Source organism: Ixodes scapularis, unplaced genomic scaffold (assembly GCF_016920785.2).
Source record: "Ixodes scapularis isolate PalLabHiFi unplaced genomic scaffold, ASM1692078v2 PGA_scaffold11__112_contigs__length_91849675, whole genome shotgun sequence".
NCBI lineage: Eukaryota > Metazoa > Arthropoda > Arachnida > Ixodida > Ixodidae > Ixodes > Ixodes scapularis.
This window is the reverse complement of record NW_024609837.1, coordinates 44,558,051-44,577,131: the sequence shown is the minus strand read 5'-3', so window position 1 is coordinate 44,577,131 and position 19,081 is coordinate 44,558,051. Positions and strand designations below refer to the sequence as shown.

General features: G+C 43.8%; 1 protein-coding gene across 1 annotated transcript in view; it reads right to left on the bottom strand.

The window, feature by feature from the left end:
* Positions 1-12,035: 12,035 nt before the first annotated feature.
* Positions 12,036-19,081, bottom strand: part of LOC8042620 (retinal homeobox protein Rx2-like) — a 30,890-nt gene continuing 23,844 nt past the window's right edge. Inside the window, exons 2-3 of the mRNA XM_029973185.2 lie at positions 14,745-15,019; positions 12,036-12,207 (exon numbers count right to left, since the gene is read on the bottom strand). Of these exons, the coding sequence (XP_029829045.2) occupies positions 12,036-12,207; positions 14,745-15,019 (447 nt within the window). The remainder of the gene's footprint in view (positions 12,208-14,744; positions 15,020-19,081) is intronic.

The window sequence follows — 19,081 nt, the reverse complement described above, 5'->3', positions numbered from 1 at the left end:
TGTCCCCCTTTTCCCCTCTCCCCAGGGGATGGTAAAAGAACCCTTAGGTTCCTCTGTTTTGCTTTCCTTTGTATTCGGTACATCGTTTTCTTTGTTTTTGTTGTATAGTTTCTGATGATTTTGTTAACGGCAGTGTGTCGGTTATGGTGGGCATTTTTTTTTTTCCTTGCGTGCTCAAAGAGCGGTATTCTAACTGGATCGGGCAGTCTAAGTGGCGGTGCCCGCAGTTATGATTTGGATGCTCGCAGCGCCGTCTAGGCATTGTCCTTTCAATTGAAGGGGAAAAAATAGATTTCTTTTGTCTTGCCAATCGTATTTTTTCTTTACGGATTCAATCAAATTAGACAATGTAATAAGTGGTAAATGGGAAATAACAAGTTTTCTGCTCAGAGTGCCCGCCTTAACGGGTACTAGACATTATAGAAAATTAGCCGTGTGATTCGAAAAAAAAAAAAGAACAAGATAAATAAAAACTTAAAAAATATGTATAACTAAATTTTCTTCGTAGTTTTTTTTTTTTGTTATGAAAGAGTTGAAGTTTTTTTTACGCTCGTTTGCTTGTTCTCTCGCTTCCTTTTCGTGTTCATAAAGATGTATTTTCCGAAGGTGTAATTTTGTTCACATTTGTAAGAAACCTCTATCATTCGTTGATACCTAGCATGACTTTTCAGCGCACATAATTCTCATGTTTTAAGTTAAAGGGTAACTCAACTTCATTTTTGTTTTGGGGGAAAACAATCCAGTCCTCTTCAGCATCAATCAGCATCAAGGAATTGGAGCCGGCAGGGATCCCAGCATGAGTTCACCGTGCTTTTTTTGCGTGCAGGGTGGTACTGTTTACTCTGGATATTATCCTAGAGTTAGTTTTTACCTGCCGGCTCCACCCAAAGACATTTTTTCTAATGACATATACACGTTATAAGCAGCATTGTTTTTATGTGCACCGTAGCTTTTGGAAAAATTGGTATTTTTAGTATTGTTGTTATTACTGGCGGGTGATGTCGAATTGAATCCAGGCCCCCCTACGAAGGCTGAACAGATGACAAATATGGAATCCATGATTATGGGCCTAACTGCTAGCATGAACAGGGTTATTACGACACAACTTTCCAGTATTCAAAGTAAGCAAGAAGAATTTGAAAAGAAACTAGACACCTTGATTAAGAGCAATTACACCTTAGAAAAACGTGTTGATGGTTTTGAGGGATTGACCAAAAATCTACAAGCAAAAATTGGTGCTCTTGAAAACCGAAGACCAATCTGCAATCTGGTGTTTTACGGCACAGATGATACGAAGAGCAGTGAGATGTGGGAAGAATCCAAGAACCATGTGCTACAACTCTGTGACGATAAAATGGGCATCAGCCCCATTTCGATTCAAAGGGCACATCGTATTGGTCAATATAGAGCGAATGGGAAAAAGGCCAATTATTGTGAACTTTGTGTCGTAGAATGAAAAAGAAAGCATATTGCAAGCGGGGTTAAAATTTAAAAATATCAGCTAGAGTGTCTCAGAGGATTTTAGCAAAACACCTCGCAATAAAAGAAGTATGTTATGGGATTTTTCAAAAGAAATAAGGTTAAACAAGGCCAACAAAGTCTTTTTGTCGTACGATAAGCTGATTGTGAATGGAGAAGCGTATATCTGGGATACTGAACAAAAGAAGGCGGTCCTCGTGCATGATAATAGACATGTAAGAACACAAGAATTACATAGACCGTTCGCTCATACAACTTCTGATAATGTATCCATACCTTCAAATACTCGCCCGACGGTTCTGTTGATAAACTGCCGCAGTCTTAAAAATAAAGTAGACGAGCTTTTCTGCTTCGTAGAGGCAATACAGACATGCGTAGTTATGGGCACTGAGTCGTGGCTTGATGACTCTCTGTTTAATAGCGAAGTGTTTCCTAAAGGCTTTGCAATCTATCAAAATGACTGCAACGCGCATGGCGGTGGGGTTTTTTTATCGATAGACTCACGGTGGGCAATCAGTAAGCTTCAAGTGCCGCCAAATGATACTGAACCTGTTTGGTGCCGAGTCCATTTGCCCAAAGCAGGCACCCTTGCACTAGGCACTTACTATCGTCCCCCAACAATAAATATTATCGATGAACTTGGTCAAATACTGTACACTATCTCTGATAGTTCTATTATTGTAGGAGAGGACTTTAATCTTCCCAATATCAATTGTGCAGGCACTGCTTATACTTGTGATGACAGTTCCACCTTGTATAAATCTTTTAATGACCCCTTTATTTCATTTGCTCTGAAACAATTCGTACTTTCACCAACAAAAAAAAACTTTATTTTGGATTTGTTACTGGCGAATAACCCTAGTATTATTCAAATGCCTCCATAATTCGTGGTATAAGTGATCACAGTGCAGTTGTATGTGAATTACCATTGAATAAAATAAATAGGGTGTCAAAGTCTCCAAGCAAAGTAATGATGTACGGACAGGGTAATTATGAAAGTATTTCGTTAGAGCTCTCGGCATATTTCCCTTACTTTTCTGATCTCACTAAAGAGTGCGACGTTACAGAATTATGGGAAACTTTTAAGCATAAACTTAAGGTGCTCGCTGATTCTCACATATCATCCAGGACTATTAGAGAAAATAATAAACATAAACCATAGATAAATGCTACAATTCGAAAGCAAATAAAACGTAAAATTCGGGTTTACAAAAAATATAGAACAAATCCGTCCGATATATGTTAGAACAAAAACTTGAGGGGACAACCGCAAATCTTAAAAAAGACATCCAAGAAAGCAAACTAATTTTCTACGAGTCTTTTGAAAATTCCATTTCCAATTTTTGAATTGGAATTTGAAAATTCCAATTCCATTTTTAGTCACCCCTGAAGAAGGAGTCAAGTCGACCCCGAAACGTTGGGAACTGCTGTTTCTAAACTTTTGGTTTGAGTTTTCTTTTTTTCTTTTTTTCGAAATTTAGAAATGTTCTTACTGAATTTTGTAAATTCGTTAAGGCAAATAAACAAGAGGATACTTCAATTCCTGGTTTATTGAAGGTCGGCAACTTAGTGAACAGTGATATTGAAAAAGCGTAATCTTTTAACACACACTTTAAATCAGTTTTTTCACCCCGCGCTCTTGAAGGTACTCCTTTTGTGCCTGATAGAATAGCTAGAACTGTTATGCCAGAAGTGATAATAGGAATGGACGGGATTATAGCACTTCTAAGAGACCTAGATACTTCAAAGGCATATAAACCAGATGAGCTCTCGCCGGTAATTTTTCACAATTGTAGAGAGGAAATTGCAAGATACCAACATATAATTTTTACCAAATCACTAACTGGCCTAATTCCCGACGATTGGAAAAAAGCAAGCGTAACTCCAATTTTTAAGTCAGGATCAAGAAATCTTGTTGAAAACTACCGCCCCGTGTCTCTGACATGTGTTGCGTGAAAACTCTTAAGCATATATAATATAGCTCAATATATAACTTCTTAAATTCCAGAAATGTTTTCTCTCCTTCCCAACATGGTTTCCGTCGGGGTTTTTCGTGTGTAACTCAGCTAGCCGAATTTACACATTACCTTTCAAACGCCATTGACAACAAAAAACGAGTAGATTGTATATTCTTGGATTTCTGTAAGGCGTTTGACACGGTGCCACATCATTTGTTACTGAATAAGCTTACATTAATAGGAATTTATGAAAATATTATAAATTGGGTTGCTGTTTACTTACCTCGGCGAGAACAAAGTGTTGTACTAAATGGTCAAAAATCTTCACCTGTACTTGTAACCTCGGGGGTGTCTCAGGGAGGTGCACTGGGACCTTTGTTATTTCTTATATTTATTAACGACATTTGCGATGGGATACAGTCAAACATCAAGCTATTTGCGGATGATTGTGTATTATACAAAGTTATAGAAAATGACGCAGACGTCCGCACGACGCAAAAAGATTTAGGTATGTTAGAACGCTGGTGGGGCGATCATTGGGAAATGGGCTTGAATATAAAAAAAGTGCAAATACATGTGTTCTACTCGATCTATTGTTAGCATTGCTACATATAAGATAAGAAACTATGAACTTGAGCGAGTAGATAAACACAAGCATTTGGGAGTTAAATTTTCGAGTAATCTAAAATGGAATGACCACATAGATAACATTGTAGCAAAGGCAAGTAAGATGTTATTTTTTATTCGGAGAAATTTTAAGAATACATCTCATAGCGTAAGACAAACATTATATTTTTATTTTATCAGACCAATTTTGGATTATGCCTGTGTTATCTGGGATCCGCCTCAGTGTTACCTCGCGAATAAGTTAGAGCGAATTCAAAATCAGGCATTAAGGTTTGTCACAGGCGATTATAGTCCGTACTTCAGCTGTACAGAAATGAAGAACAGACTGGGTTGGGACCTTCTTAGACTTCGGAGAAAGTGTTTGCGGTTAAACTTCTTTCACAGTATATATCACGGGGAAACGGGCATTGAAAAGGGTATTTACATTTTCAAACCACACCATGTATCTTCAAGGCGGATTCATTCTAAGACTGCGGCAGAGTACCGTTATCGTACTGAATGTTTTTGTTATTAATTTTTTGTTCAAACCACCCGGCAGTGGAATGCCCTTCTGGAAGAACTGATAGCGGTTATCAATAATGACGTCTTTTATGACAGACTGCAGAGAAGCGTGGTCGAGTGAAAATGTAGTACTGGATGATTGTCGATGGCGTTGCTAAAAATGTTTTTTGAATGTGTTTTTTTTTTGTCCCCCCCCCCCCCCCGCATAATGCCCATAACGGCACAACGGGTATATGTGTAAATAAATAAATAAATACATCACATAGGAAGACCACACGCCAAATATTACAACGTAGTTCTGTCTACATGTTTGTTAAACGGTCCGAAAAACTTTGCAACTGGCCAAGTTGCCGAAATCGTCTGACTCGAGCGGGCGAATTAAGGCGCAGCCAACAGCGCAGTCGAGGCAAAGGCGTGGCCGAAGCCAACATTGAGCTGAACGTCATCACCATGGCCCGCTTCTGCTTACTTTTACATTTCCGGCAAGCGTAACCAACGACGTCAGCAACGTTTCCTCTCGGCGCTCAGCGGTGTCCACACCACATGTTTGGCGTAACGTGCCGGCACAGCGCACTTATTTGGAGACGCGTCCCGCCGTGGTCTCGCCCTTCCCGCCGTCTTCCGCGTCACAAGCGCCGTCGTCGTCTCGGCGTGTGTGATTATTCTCCTTCGGAGTTTCGTTCACACTACGGACACTACGTGCGCGGACTTATGCCGCAGTTGGGCAGACGTTGTCGAATGTCGTAGACACCAAAACGTGGTGAAGAGTGCGGTGCAGACGACGCTTGCGCCTGGTACACGCCCGCCCCAATCACGCCTATCAATGCGTAGAGAATCACGTGACATCTCGTAGCACGTGATGGCCATGTTCTCGGCTGCCCGAGACCAATGTTGCCGGACGGAGCCGAAGTTTTGCGTTTCGGTTTCTGCTCGCGTTTAAAATGAGATCTAAAATTATATATTTCATTTTTTGCGAAGCAAATAACGTAGTTTCTTTTAGTAGGGCTTTTGAATGCTAATTCACTCATTTTCTCGAAATCTTCGAAATAGAGCGGAGTTGCCCTTTCAAGACCGACGACCAGTTCGCGCTTTCCACTTTTCCCCCGCTTTCTCCTCTCCCCCCCCCCCCCCCCCCCCCCTTCTACCTTGTCCACCGCGCCTTTTTCCTGCTCCCCCCATGGTGATGGTGAGGAGGATATTCTGCCTTGCATAATCTCGAGTCTGGTCGTCGACCTGCGTGGACGTTCACGAATTTACTTCATAATTCCTTATCACTTGCTTATTCTTCTCTTTTTGAAGCTAGAACAAAACGTGTTATAATGTGTTCCTTTTTACGGTGTTAACTTTATGTACGTTTCACGACAGTCTCAATATATCATAATCTTGCGCGACTGCTACTTTTCTAAATGCAACACACACACACAAAAAAAAAAACGCGATGAAAAATAACTCTCTTAGCGCTGGATTCGCCGCATTGGTACATACATACGTTAGCCAGCGTTGGGAGCGCGCAAATTAAGCCAGTTCTTTATAAAAAAAAAACAAAAAAAACTTGTTTTATATTTTTTTTTCTAAACGTCATACGTGTCACAGGTATCACTGAGCCAGACTTGACCGGATGCTCATTACAAGTAATCAAATTAGTTGTAATTAATTACTTTTATTAGCAATAGTGTAATGTGTTGCATCCTAGCAAGAAAACTTGTAGAGGCAACTTTCAAGGAATCCTCCAACTAAGTCTCCGGCAGGAAGACGATTTACCAAAATTAATGTATTGAAGCGATGAGTGGGTTGTAATCCTGCGATTGCAATTCGACAATGGACGGTATACAAAAGGCCCGTCTTCAAAACAGACCGAGAAATCTGCCAATTTTAAAGTCGGAAGTAATCGAGGGAAAGAAAAACGATTACTTTTTTGAGTAACCGTCAATTAATTTTCCTGTCCAGTAATCGAGCAATACATTTCAATATTTTAACCAAGAGTAATTTTAATAGAAATTCAGTACTTTTATTAATACCGAGTACAAGACTGTACTGAGCTTGCGTGGTGCTGTGCTTCGACTTTATTGGCACAATATAGGGCCTCAGTTACTCCGGTGCTAGTGTAAACGCTCACCCGTCACCATTCTCCTCGTAATCTATGTTAACGTGTATTGTTCAGCCAAAGAAGACACGCACACACACACACACACACACACACATCTAAACAACTCGACATCGTTAAATAATTATACTTATTGTGGGCGGCATGTCTTAAACTCAATGTCACCGCGAGAGCCTAAGAAATACGGGGCGGGGCTTAATCTGTCATCAACGATGATGAGATTTAAGGGAATTCGTATACCTTCCGAAGAGTGTTCGATGTATACCGTTCTTTGGCGGATTGGATGTAGACGCGTGAAACAAAGCAGGTGAAGACAGACAAAAATAAAGCAAAAAAGGCAACTCTCTGTGTTTGTTTTGCTCTTTCCTTGGCCTCGGTAGTTCAGCAATGGCATCGCAGATTCCTTTTCCAGGTGACGAACGGATGCAATAGACCACTCTCGGTTGCTTGCTTCCTGACCATCCCGTCTTATTTTATCGAGCAGTTTTTTTGTTTGTTTTTTTGTAAGGGAGTTAATATAATTTTATTCTTAATTAAAAACGCCGAAGGACAAATCACAAAGCGAGAATCGTGATCGTGATAGGCTACGCCTTGTGTATTTTTACGCCATCGGCGATCATAAAAACAACAAAAACTAGAAACCAGAAGAAGAAAAAAACGAGTAAAAAGTTGGCGTCACATATATATTAGATGGTCGATTACATTATCTTCAAGTTTATACATCTGCAACGCGTCATACTAAATTACTCCTCAAACCTCGTTTAACGAGCTTCGTGTTAACTACCCATTTAACACGTAGCTATTATTTATTCACTCCGAAAGGTTATTTCTTACTTGTCTCGGCTTGACTTGACTTCAGCTGTCATAGGCGTTTCCGGGTGACCTCCCATTCGATGGCTCTCGGCGGCCACCCTTGACCCCGCATACAAGCATCGCGGAAGCGGAAGTATTCTTCCTGTCGTCGTTTTTTTGTTTTGTTTTTTCATCGGGCCTTTCTTCCGGTCACTGCTCGTTGTCTCTTCCGGTTCCGGAAGGCATTTCCGGGCTAGTTTCGGAAATGGTGTTATTGGTGTTTTTTCCTTCCCAATTTCGTCATCTTTGAGTGAGTTGTTGCCTGGGTCGAATCCGACTGATACAAATGTAAATGTTCCCATCTCTTATCATGGAAATATTCTACTCAATTTTCTACGTCGCTGCCTCTTCTGTGTTGTGTTGCTGCTGGGCATTGTGGCTAGCGGAACGTTTGCTTGATCAAGATTTTGAACAAATATTGGTTCGGTTCTTGGCTTGGCGGTTTGTTTATGGTGTGGCGTTGCAGCGTCACACAGAAAACGCACAATCTCTACAAGTTTACATAAAGATATTTATTAAAATGATAAAGATAGAGATAAAGAAAATTGCATATAAAGAGTGGTTTTGGTGGGATTTTAGCAAAACTGGGATGGAGATTATCATATACAATACGCTCAGACTTTTGCCACATAGTTTGTGTGTGTCTGTGTGTATCCTCAGCTCTATACATGCAACATTTGTTTTTGTTTGAGGGGGGGGGGGAGATGATTACTCACTCAATTTCAACCTATGTTGAGTAATAATCCAGCACAACACCTTACAATTGCAACCACCGCCGTTCAGTTATCGTAAGGCACGCAAGTATTTCGAATATATGTTTTAAGCAGGGTTTTCGCAACTAGCGCCGGCATTAGCACACGGCCAAAGGCAGGATCCAGACAGGAAACATTGACTCTTCCTCAAGCTCATTATCAGTCACTCTTTCACTTTTTAGATTATTTATCACAAACAAATGCTTTCCGTTATATACAGAGAGTAGTACACCGCGATGAACTATAAGAAATGTTGCAGTTTTGTTTTGAATATTAACAGGTTGATGTGTTAAGGGCGCGTAAATAAAAGTAACCGCGCTTAATGTATTAAAACCTGATCTGGAAAAACCTTGTAGATGTTTTCTCGTCCTAGTTGTAATATATTAGGCTACTATAATATACTGGCAGAGACAAACACTCCCGCGACGCCTTTTTGTAAATGGATCTTGTAAGTGCTTTGAACGGTTTAAAGGCATAAATTTCATCCCGATTTGCGTGAAACTTGGTTCAACACATTAATATATACATCTAACCTATAGTAATTTATATTAAAAGTATCAGTAATTGTTTGTTTTTGCGACGGTATTGAAGTTTCCAGTATGGTCTGAAGGGCCGTGATGCTCTACTGACAGCACTAAAACCGTAACATCAAAATATTTTTTTCAGGCTAGGTGGCGCGAGTTACCGCCCGGTATAAAGGGTACAGCAATTAGCATCCATCCATCCATGTTGTAATACCGCATTGGACAATTTGGGGGTAGTACAGTGTGTTCCTCACTGGTTACAAGAATTTGAATGATTAAACTCACGCCAGCAAAAAAAAAAAAAAAAAGAGAAAAAAAATTTTGAAGACATTCAAGCACTTCTTATGAGTTGTGAATGCGAAAGCATGAATGTCGTTCTTCCGCTCCCAGTTCGCCTGCGGCGTACTGGCGTGGATGGCCACGTTTCGCTGCTGCCGAGGTTGCGGCCGACGGCCGAGCGCGCGCTCTCGTGAAGTGGCCGCGCCGCGCTGAGCTCGGCCGTGCAGCCTCTCCGGAGTTTGCCAGAGCGGGCTCTGCAGGCAGCTCCTCCCACTTACCGGCGGCCGGGCCGCTGCGTGCGCTGCGCCGCCATAGAGAGGGCTTCTCTGGTGGCGTTCTTTGAAACTACGCCGCCCGAGAGCCAATGATAGCCTTGTTTCATGAAACTATGACGGGCACCAGCCAATGGGAGCATATCCATCAGATTTCTGCTACAGACGACAGGCTTCGCTCCATTGGGACAGGGGAAGGTGCCGTTTGGCGGGCCTTCAAAAGCTGATGATGTCGGTTCGCTCTATAAAACAATTAATGCTTTCGCATTAAGAAAAAAGAACACGCACAAAATACTGCGTTTTTTAGACTGCCTGCCCGATTGGCAAGTTAAACAACAAGGGACGTCACACCACTTGAGACCGTGGTAAAATTTGAACGTTGGTTTTGACACCACCTTTACTTGCCGTTTTCATGAGAGCTGGTTTTAATCTACAGGTAATAAATAGAGTACCGGAAAGAGTAAAACCTTCCGAAAATAGGCCTAGCTAAGGTAGCAAAAAAAAACACCAAAACTTCTTTTTTTTTTTTTAGTGACGCCATCACGGCATCAAAAGTGTCAGACTTGTCCCAGAACTCCAATAAAGTGTACAAAAGAACAGAGACCAAATCTGCGAGAGGTATGAACAAGATGGCATATATTTCGTATATGTACAACTTAAATAATAAGCACTCGTAGTGGGCTTCATCCCATGGCGTGTTCCTCCGGTGTCGTCTGCTCACGGAGCAAAGCCGTGCCGCGACAGATAGTTCTTCGATATCACACACTCAAAAAAGGCAATACAATGCATGCACGCAAAAAAATTATTTTTGTTTCATGGTTACCGACAATTTAAGAAACGCAAGGGTGGGGGTAGAGTCCTGCGCCTCCTATTGTCTACTCCGCAGCCAGTCAGAAACCAGGAATCACCTTTTAAAAAAGGCCATGAACCAAGCACGGAGCGAGAACACGTAGCCACGCCCTTTGTTTCTTAAGTTGTCCGCAACACTTTTGATTTCTGCTGATGTTGGTCTTGAAATATTCTTTTTCTTTTCATTCGAAACAAGGCTTACGTGCGCTTTTTCTGACGTTACCCGCTTGTTACAGCGTTACCCGCTCGTTCGCGTTACACTACGGGCGCCGACAACTTAAAAACCGCGGGACGTCGCGAGTGGCGAGCTTCTTATTAGCATTTTGCAGTTATTAAGATTCTACCGCCAGCCGATAAGAACACCGAATTGCAGTGCGAGAAGTGTGAACACACTAAGACACCCCCGGCGTTTGTTAAAAGCTCTCATGTGACTGTAGCGAGACCGATTTATGAAACACATCCACACATATGCGCCTCACCCGTTCTCCGCCGGGTGGCGCCACCGGCCGGCCGAGCGAAGCGCGGTTGGTATACGTTCCGGCTTAGTTTTGCCGGTGACTGTACTTCCGAGGCTTTTGGGGGAACGGAGACTGGACTTGGTCGGCTTCTGCCGGGAAAACGCAGAGTCCTCCTGTTCGTCGACTCATCCGGTTGTGAGCCAACAGGCTGTTTTTAGACGAGTCCGCGTTTGCCGCACGCCGCAGTGCCTGGAGCGCGTCTCAGACTGGTGTTTTTACCATCCTGTCCAGGCCGAGGCGTCGATGGGGGTCCCGAAGAAGCAACAAATAGACTTTTTGCATTTTTGCCGCCGCCTGTCGGCGCGTTGTTGAGAATGCCGGGCTGCAAGCTTCAAAGATGGCGGCTTCTTCGTCGGCGTTTCGACCCAATTCTGGACGAGGAGTTTCAAAATCCCAATAACCGGCAGATATAAAAAAAAAAAAAAAAAAAAAAAAAAAAACTTTACACGCTGGCATTTTTAAACAAAAAAGGAGCTAAAGAGGCGGAGTTCATTATAGAAACGCGCAGCTTTACGATTTCACCGTACAAGGCGCTCGTGTTCGGCAGGAGCACTTTGGTCAGAACTGACATTAGCCTAGCGGCATCGAGAAGACTTTCATATCAAGAAAAAAAGCCCAAAATCGGGGAAATGATTGAGGAGATTTCTGACGATCAGTGAATTTAAGAATCCAAATGCGAGTGCTGCATGAGAGTTGCTCAGATAGACGAAGAACGCTTGGAGTAGGTTCGACGCGTCACTGCGATCTAGGTTCATCACATTCCGAGTGGCCCCCCATTGTGTCCCATAACCAAGGTTGGCGCGCCGCCATCTTTGAGGCAGTTGGAACGCATACTCGATAGATGGCGCCACAAATACGAACGTGGTCTACTACGCCACAGGAGCCGCCGTGTCACGTTGTCAGATATTGTCGCGATCCTGGCGGGTGGATGTAAAACTTTTGGCAAAAAAAAAAAAAAAAAAAGAGGCGAGCGAACGCAAGGGTTGCAGTCGTCGCGGCGTCTCATCTAGCGTCTGCTTTAATTTCATTTCACATTCACCACAGCATTCACCACAGCTTCGTGGCCCTATACCAAAAACCCAGCTGACGAAAGCATGACACTTTTATGACGTCATCAGGCGGAAATCGAGGGACTACTTTATGAGGGACGCGCTGCTAAACACACCGGTCGGAGGCGCGCTCCAGACACCATATATTGCTCACACCAGGTGGGAGTTCTGCGCATGCGCACAAACCACGGACTGTACAGGGTCTGTGCCGCGTGTTGGTGCATGAATCGTTGCGCTTTAATATAGGCGTGGAATACTGTGGGTCCTATGGTCACACGCCTTTGCAGAGCAGTTGAACGTGTTCTCTCGCTCTGAGTCTGAGCGCTACGATGCTCGACGTCCGGTCGGAATTCGTGGGGTCGTCGTCGCCGTCTTGAGGCTGCGACTGTGACTTGGGCTCGTTGGACAGCGCCAGGTTGAGCGGGGAACTCGGCGGAGCAAGCCTGAATTGCGAAAAAAAGGAAATTGCGCATTTAATAAAAATGCAATGCAAAAAAAAAAAAAAAAACTTATTTGGTATTTTTATGAAACAAAAGTGTGCACCTAAGGTATATGTTTGGCACACTTTTTTTTTATATCAGAAGTATACTTCCCATTTATTTCTAATATACTTTGAGTAAACTACGCAAATTTTTTATAGAAGTGCAAAACTAGTAGAGTCTTATCTAATTACTTTTTTCCATGAATAGTATTACACCCATCGATGCTGGAATTGATGGTAAAACATGGAGGGTAGCAAAAGTTGAAGAATAGGTGGCGCAAACTACCGTCCCATTCCAATGATATGGGCTAGCAACAGACTTGTACCGTACGCATTACAAGTAATCAGATTACTTGTAATCGATTACTTTTTGGAGTAATTTTGTAATCAGTTGATTACTTTTATTAGGCAGTAATCACAAGAGTAATCTGATTACTTTTTGATGTAATAAAATTACTTGTAACCGTTACAATTTTTCTACGGGACCCTCGCCCCCTCCCCAGGGCACACGCTTTTTTTTATGAAATGACAAAAATAAAATTTGCTTTTTTTTTCTTTTTTTTTTTTTCGAACAGAAAAAAGAAAGATTTTTGCGGAGCTGTAGGAAACTAGGTCAATCTCTTTTTATGTACAGTTTCTGTGGAAGGTCCGTTCTTTTTTCTTTTTTTTTTTCGAGCTGGGAAGCCCCAGGGAAGCCACAGTGCGTGACAAAGGCCATTCAGGGCGAAGTTTGAGGAAGCAGAATGTAGCTTTGTGAGTTCATCATTCAACCTAGCCCCCTCACGCACACACGCACATAAATAAAAAAATAAAAAGATCCTACTTAGGGTACCTACTCGCAGCTCGTAGGAGAACCAGAACCGAAGAATGCCTAAAGCGGATGCAAAATATAACAAAGGCAGTTGAAATATTTCCCCATTTCCCCTACGTGGTCTTTGTGACAAGCAATGTTTCGAGTAGAGAAGTGGTCGGGGCGATCTTTTCCACTAATAGATACTATACATAATCCGTTTCAAATCCTGGAGCTGCTGCTCTTGTGCATAACATGCGAGCTCATCCACATGTGAATAATAAAATGAGCGACGCAAACTTTGAGCGACAACCCTTGCTCAAGCTTAACAAGATCTAGAACCCCCTTCCCTTCCCCCCCTCCCCACCCCACACACACACACTAGCGAACGCCCAAATCATTAAACGTCTTTAAACGAATTCTATGCTTGTGTCCGCATTGTGAAGGTGCAACGACCACGAAGAGGGAGCCAGTTTTTCTCCTTCAATGTTATGAGCGCTAAAGATGTGTCTTCACACAATAAAGTAATCGAAAAAGTAACGATTACTTCTTTAAGTAATGTCCAATTACTTTTGCCGTCCAGTAATCAAGTAATCTAATCGATTACTTTTTAGCCAAGTGTAATAGTAATTGTAATCGGTTACTCTTCTTTAGTAACGTGTACAAGACTGGCTAGCAACACAACCTATACACTGATATGCCTCTACGCTCCTCTTATGGCGTAACGCTATGGGCCCGGCAGCGTGACATTAATTTTCAGTCGTTTTTCAATGGCGGCGGAGTCTATGGCGTAGTGCTTAACTCTAGTAGTGCGTTTCGTCGAATTCATTTGTCAGTTTGAAGTGATTTCTGACCAAACCAGGGATGATCCGTACTATACAGTATGTGCTGTGCAAGAGACGTGGGCCCCTGAATACCTGCACAGCAAGGAATATGAAATCAGGATATGTTGGAGACGGTTTCAATTAGGCCTCATTTTGTTGGACTTGCAGACAGTAAATATTCTTTGACGACTACGCTACTATTTAGTTTGATGCAATATATGTATTCCTAACTCGTAGAAATTTAATCAAAGGCACATACTTGTTCACCGATTCCTTAATTGGTTTTCTATAGTGTTAGAATCCTGCAGAGCACGAGAGCTCACGATACGAAAGGCGACAACACTCTAGAAAAAAGTCCGTACGTCTACTTTCCCGCACAACACTCGGAGAGCCGATCACCGCAACTTACGGAGGCAGCTCAGCGAATGACGATGACGAAACCTATGTTTAGACCAAAAAAGCAGTCTGAGTTGTGACATTACGCAATGCAAGCGTGATGTTTTGCGTTGCTCAGCGCGGGCGAACAGTCTAGAACTTTGCCCGGCGGCTCGGCTCGGCTTCGTCAAGGCGAGTATAGAGATAACTGGAAAGGCCTGTCAGTCTAGGACTCTAGGTGGTGTGTGCCGTGCCATTTCTACGTACAAAAAACGTTAAAGGTTATCGCAAATCTGTATATTTTTATCTTTTATTTCGTAAAATCGCCAACCCCCGCCCCCACCGCCCACACACACACAAACACTTTTTTTTATTGCTGCATATAGTGGTAAAACTGCGAGTGAGCGCTATCATCACTTCATTTTTATTTTTACTTTAACTCTAAGCCAGGCGATTTTTTGGCTTGTTTGAGGTTGTGTTGTTCGAATGTAAACGAAAACAGGTCCATACCTCTGATAGGTGTCGGCCCGTCCTTGTAGAAAGGCTGCGGCGGCCGTCGAGGTGGCGTAGAAGGGGGCCGCAGCCGTCCCCATAAATGGGGCGCCCGAGAGGAGAGGGGGCGCCAGCCAGGGGTCCAGAGGCAAGCCGGGACCCACCATCGCATTGGACCCGGAGCCCGGGCTGGACGGGGATTGACCCCCTCCACCCAGCCGGTGCTGGAGGGCGCTCTGAGACTCCATCTTCTCTTGGCGACGCCATTTGGCGCGCCGGTTTTGGAACCACACCTGCGGCGAGAAGGGAATCGAACCCTGGGTGTCTATTTCTGCCTGTAGGGCTCACTGGACTTGTACAGAACACGCGAACTGCGTTTTATCTCGTCGGAGCGCTATCCTGGTAGCAGCCAAAGAACTGCTCCACGAGGTATAGACGCTTTCAGCGCGCGCCAAATTGAGCCGCCATAGCCGACCTTCTCTTGACTTACCGAGATGCCAAACCACTGAAGCGAGCGTTGACGAGCCTCCACAAAGGCCTATGCCGGGGGGAAGGACACAGTAAAACTTACAATAGCAATAACCTGTCCTGCTGTGGTAGTGATAAAGTGGAGTGAACGGAATAATAGGAAACAAAAGCTGAAGGTCGGTTATGGCGCCGCCCATGCACAGATGCCTGAAAGCGTCTATAGTGCTCAGAACGGTCAAAGCAGGTGAGGGCGCGCCTGCTCAAGAGCCGCAATTGTTGCTGAATCGGGGACAACAGAACAATCTTGCTTGCGTGGCGATCTATGCTTATTGTTTCATATAATAGGAACATCAGACACTTACTTAGTGCGTCATCCAGTCACTGCCGGTTTCGATGGTCACATTTGCAAGTTTGTGCCGAGAGGTGGCCATAAGTATGTGGGAAGCAAGTCGTCTGCTTTCTGGACAGTAGTGGTGGAGCTATCAGAACGACGCCGAGCTTCTGATTGGCTTTGACTGAAAGGATAGTAGGTAGCTCAATGCTAGATGCCGTATGGTCTACCCGCTTTTTTTTCTTTTTTTTTTGATCAGTCAATAAGAGCTTGGCTTTCTGACATCATTGCAACTCTTGTGTGAGGAGCAGACCAAATTGCGCTCGACGTAGATAGGCAACCCCCTCCCCTCAAAAAAAAAAAAAAAATGCTGCGGTGTTTAAGGTCTGGCGTTTGGCTTTCCCTGTTCGGGCTGTTCCACTGAGCGCATGCCATGAAGCCGTTCTTCGACTGCCGCCAGAGTAGAGCTTCTGCGAGGTGAGGCACCGCCTTCCGAATCAGTGTTTGGTGAACACTGTTACACACACCTCATGACACTGTGAGCTCAAACGCGACGTCGTCTGTTTTCTGCGTTTTACTCGGCCACCAAAATGTACCTCTTTTGGTCACCGCAGTATGCACGAGGGCTTTCCTCCAAACTTTAGTTTCTGTGACAGCTGTTCTACATTAAAAGAAAGACAGCAAAAACATTAGACTTTTTGTGAGTGGTTAAAGTGCAACCCTCTGTATACATCCACACATTGTTTGAATGAATAAATGAACGAATGATGCAACTCATTTAGGTTGCTTTCTGTAATTGGGTTGGTAGCACCCTTGTGCCACGTTAGCTCTGAATTTGATGTCCCGTGCATCTCATTATCAGTCCCTAGCCAATGAGGTTACGGCATTGGACGATGAGACCGCCAACGGACAAATCACAAAGAAGCGCTAACCTTATAAGCCACGCCCTTGGATTGTTAGGCCGTCAGTAGTAACTATGGTTTAGTTCAGAAGCTTTAATAAAGGTGTAGTTGATTGGCATCAAACTATAGAAAACTACCCGTGTTTATTTTGTCTTATTTTGGTCTATGGACCAGCCCACTGTTTACAAACAAGCCCGCTTTGCCCACAGTGTGGGCAGAGCACTTGCGCGGAAACAAGATTCGCGAGAGATGACGCGTCTGCGCATGCGCAGTGGCGACAGCAACGCCGCCGCAGTAGCGTGGCGTCTGAGGGTAGAGTTGGGGTATAGTTTGTGGCTTCCGCCACCAGGGGGCTTCCACGAGACTGCTTTTCGAGATCTAGATGGATTGCAGCTTCGACAACTTTCGTGGTTTGTTTGGAGGCAGTAAAACACCATTGCCGTTGAAACGTATACGCTTAAAGCCTCTGTCGAATATTAAACTCTGCATTGTTAAGCGGCTGGCTCCAATTGGTGATTCTAAATATGCGCAGGAAGGCGAAAAATGCATCTATAATTCTATATACACGATTTCGCCACAAGAACCGTAGTAAAATAAAAGCCCGGCTCCTCGGGGAGCATTTTTAATTTCCCACTTTATGTATAGAAATAAAATATGTAGGTTCATTTCAGATTTTATGTATACTTATATGTTATTTTATGAAGAAGTGTACGTTTCGAACGGCAAAAGCATCACGGCTTCTTCCGACAACCGAATTTTGTAAGAGCTACTTCCCGCGGCGTATGGACAACGCACAAAACGTCAATTTTTTTTTAGTTGAGAATGAATAGAGTCGCTATTTTGCTGGCCCGCCTGTCATGAAAAAAAAAATATTTATACTAAAACTAAATTTGTATTCTAAAAAAACAAAAAGAATACGAATATACTTGACCAAATTGCAGGAGGACACTTGAAGAGGTACGGAAACAAAATGTTTGCTCTTATGTCCTTGTTTAGCTATGGTCTATGTTGTGGTTGAAGCATAGAAACGCTAGTCAAGGCTATTGTTTTTGGGCTGCCAGTAGAATAGCAAAGAAACCTATTTTTAAAATGAATTAACAGGTGTCAAGATTCCGCATGGTAGCGATCTGGGAAGCTCCGTTGAATGGCGCCAAGTCATCGGCCTTTAAGAAGCAGCGCCAGTTCGCGGCAGTATGGCTCTCGCGTGGAGTCACTTAGTCCTGAATGTGACTTGGTGGATGACCGCTAACGAGTCTACCTCGTTGTATATGCTAACTTCCCCAGCGCCTCCGCAACGTGCATTCCACACCATCGAGATCGGCGTTCTTTGCACACGTTAGGTAGGAGCTTGATATGAGGATGCAAGGACCTCCGCTATGCCAATCATAGTTCCCCCCCCCCCCTTTCCCAAAAAACGCTGTGAACAACGCGCTCAAATATTGCACCCAGTGAACACCTTATACTTAGCTTCCAGGTGTCGCCATTGCTGCATTGCTGGGTACTGACGGTTCTTTCTAGTTTCCGGTTCCCTCAAGAGGCGGTGTGAGACTAACACGGTCAACCGAACGCTAGTGGCACATATATATATAAAATACGGGCATGACCGCGTATGACGTTATGGGCAAGCTATACATTGCCCATAGGGCGTATGGTCCTCGGAAATCACTACTAGGCGAGATGGATGAATGGATGAATCCGGCTGAGCCCTTCGGATCGGGCGGTAGCTTACGCCACCTAGCCATTGACCTAGCGAGATTATCGCGCGTTGACGCCACCAAGCGGCAACGCCCGCAACTACAGTACCCTCGGCCGTGCAGGAGCCATTGACGTCACGGACGCGATACGCATTGCGCTTCTCGCTGGCTGATTTCGAAGCGAGGGGTAGAGAGAGCTCGCGGCCAAGTTATTTAGTTTCCGTACCTTTTTAAAGGGGTCATGAAACGATTTTCCTACTTCTTCCTCCTTAGCTTTAATCCTCAACTCAAATGTGAATTGTGAAATCACGTGGTCGTGACATTCCTTCGGCACCGGTGCGATGACTCCTAGCTTCCACCGTGCTTTTTATGCACACCATAGAACTTGTCATTCCCCAGTGACAACAAGTTCCGTCAGGGCACTCATTGGCCACGAACGCGAATCCAAATATTCGTGGACGGATTTATTGTTGACGAGCGCATACGTCCGAGTGACGCAGTTCTCGTGTCCGATGCGTGAGCTGGGCTCTGCTGACGTCAGTTTGGCGCCGGTGACGCGCTTTTGGAACCGCGGATTTATCATAGTGAAAAAGCGGAGAGCTTTCCAAGGCAAGAAGGTACAAAATAGTCCGCTATATTTTCAAATGTTCGTACTGAAAAGCTGGCTTTTGACTTTCTAGCCTCTTTTTTTTGGCCAACTAAACGATATGCGATTAGTAAAGTCCTAATTTAAAATCATTCATTCCAACCCAAAATTCGTTTCATGGCCCCTTTAATAACAAGTTCTTTTGTGGTCAGCTTGTGGCAGAAACATACGTCGTCTGTAGATATCTCCAAGACAATCGAGCTGTTTAAGTCATCTAAAATATAAACATTGCAGCGGCCGCACTGTCTCGCGTTCCCGCCTGTCAAAATCAAAGTGGAATGAAATAGCTAAACAAATAAACTCCCGCTCGTTCC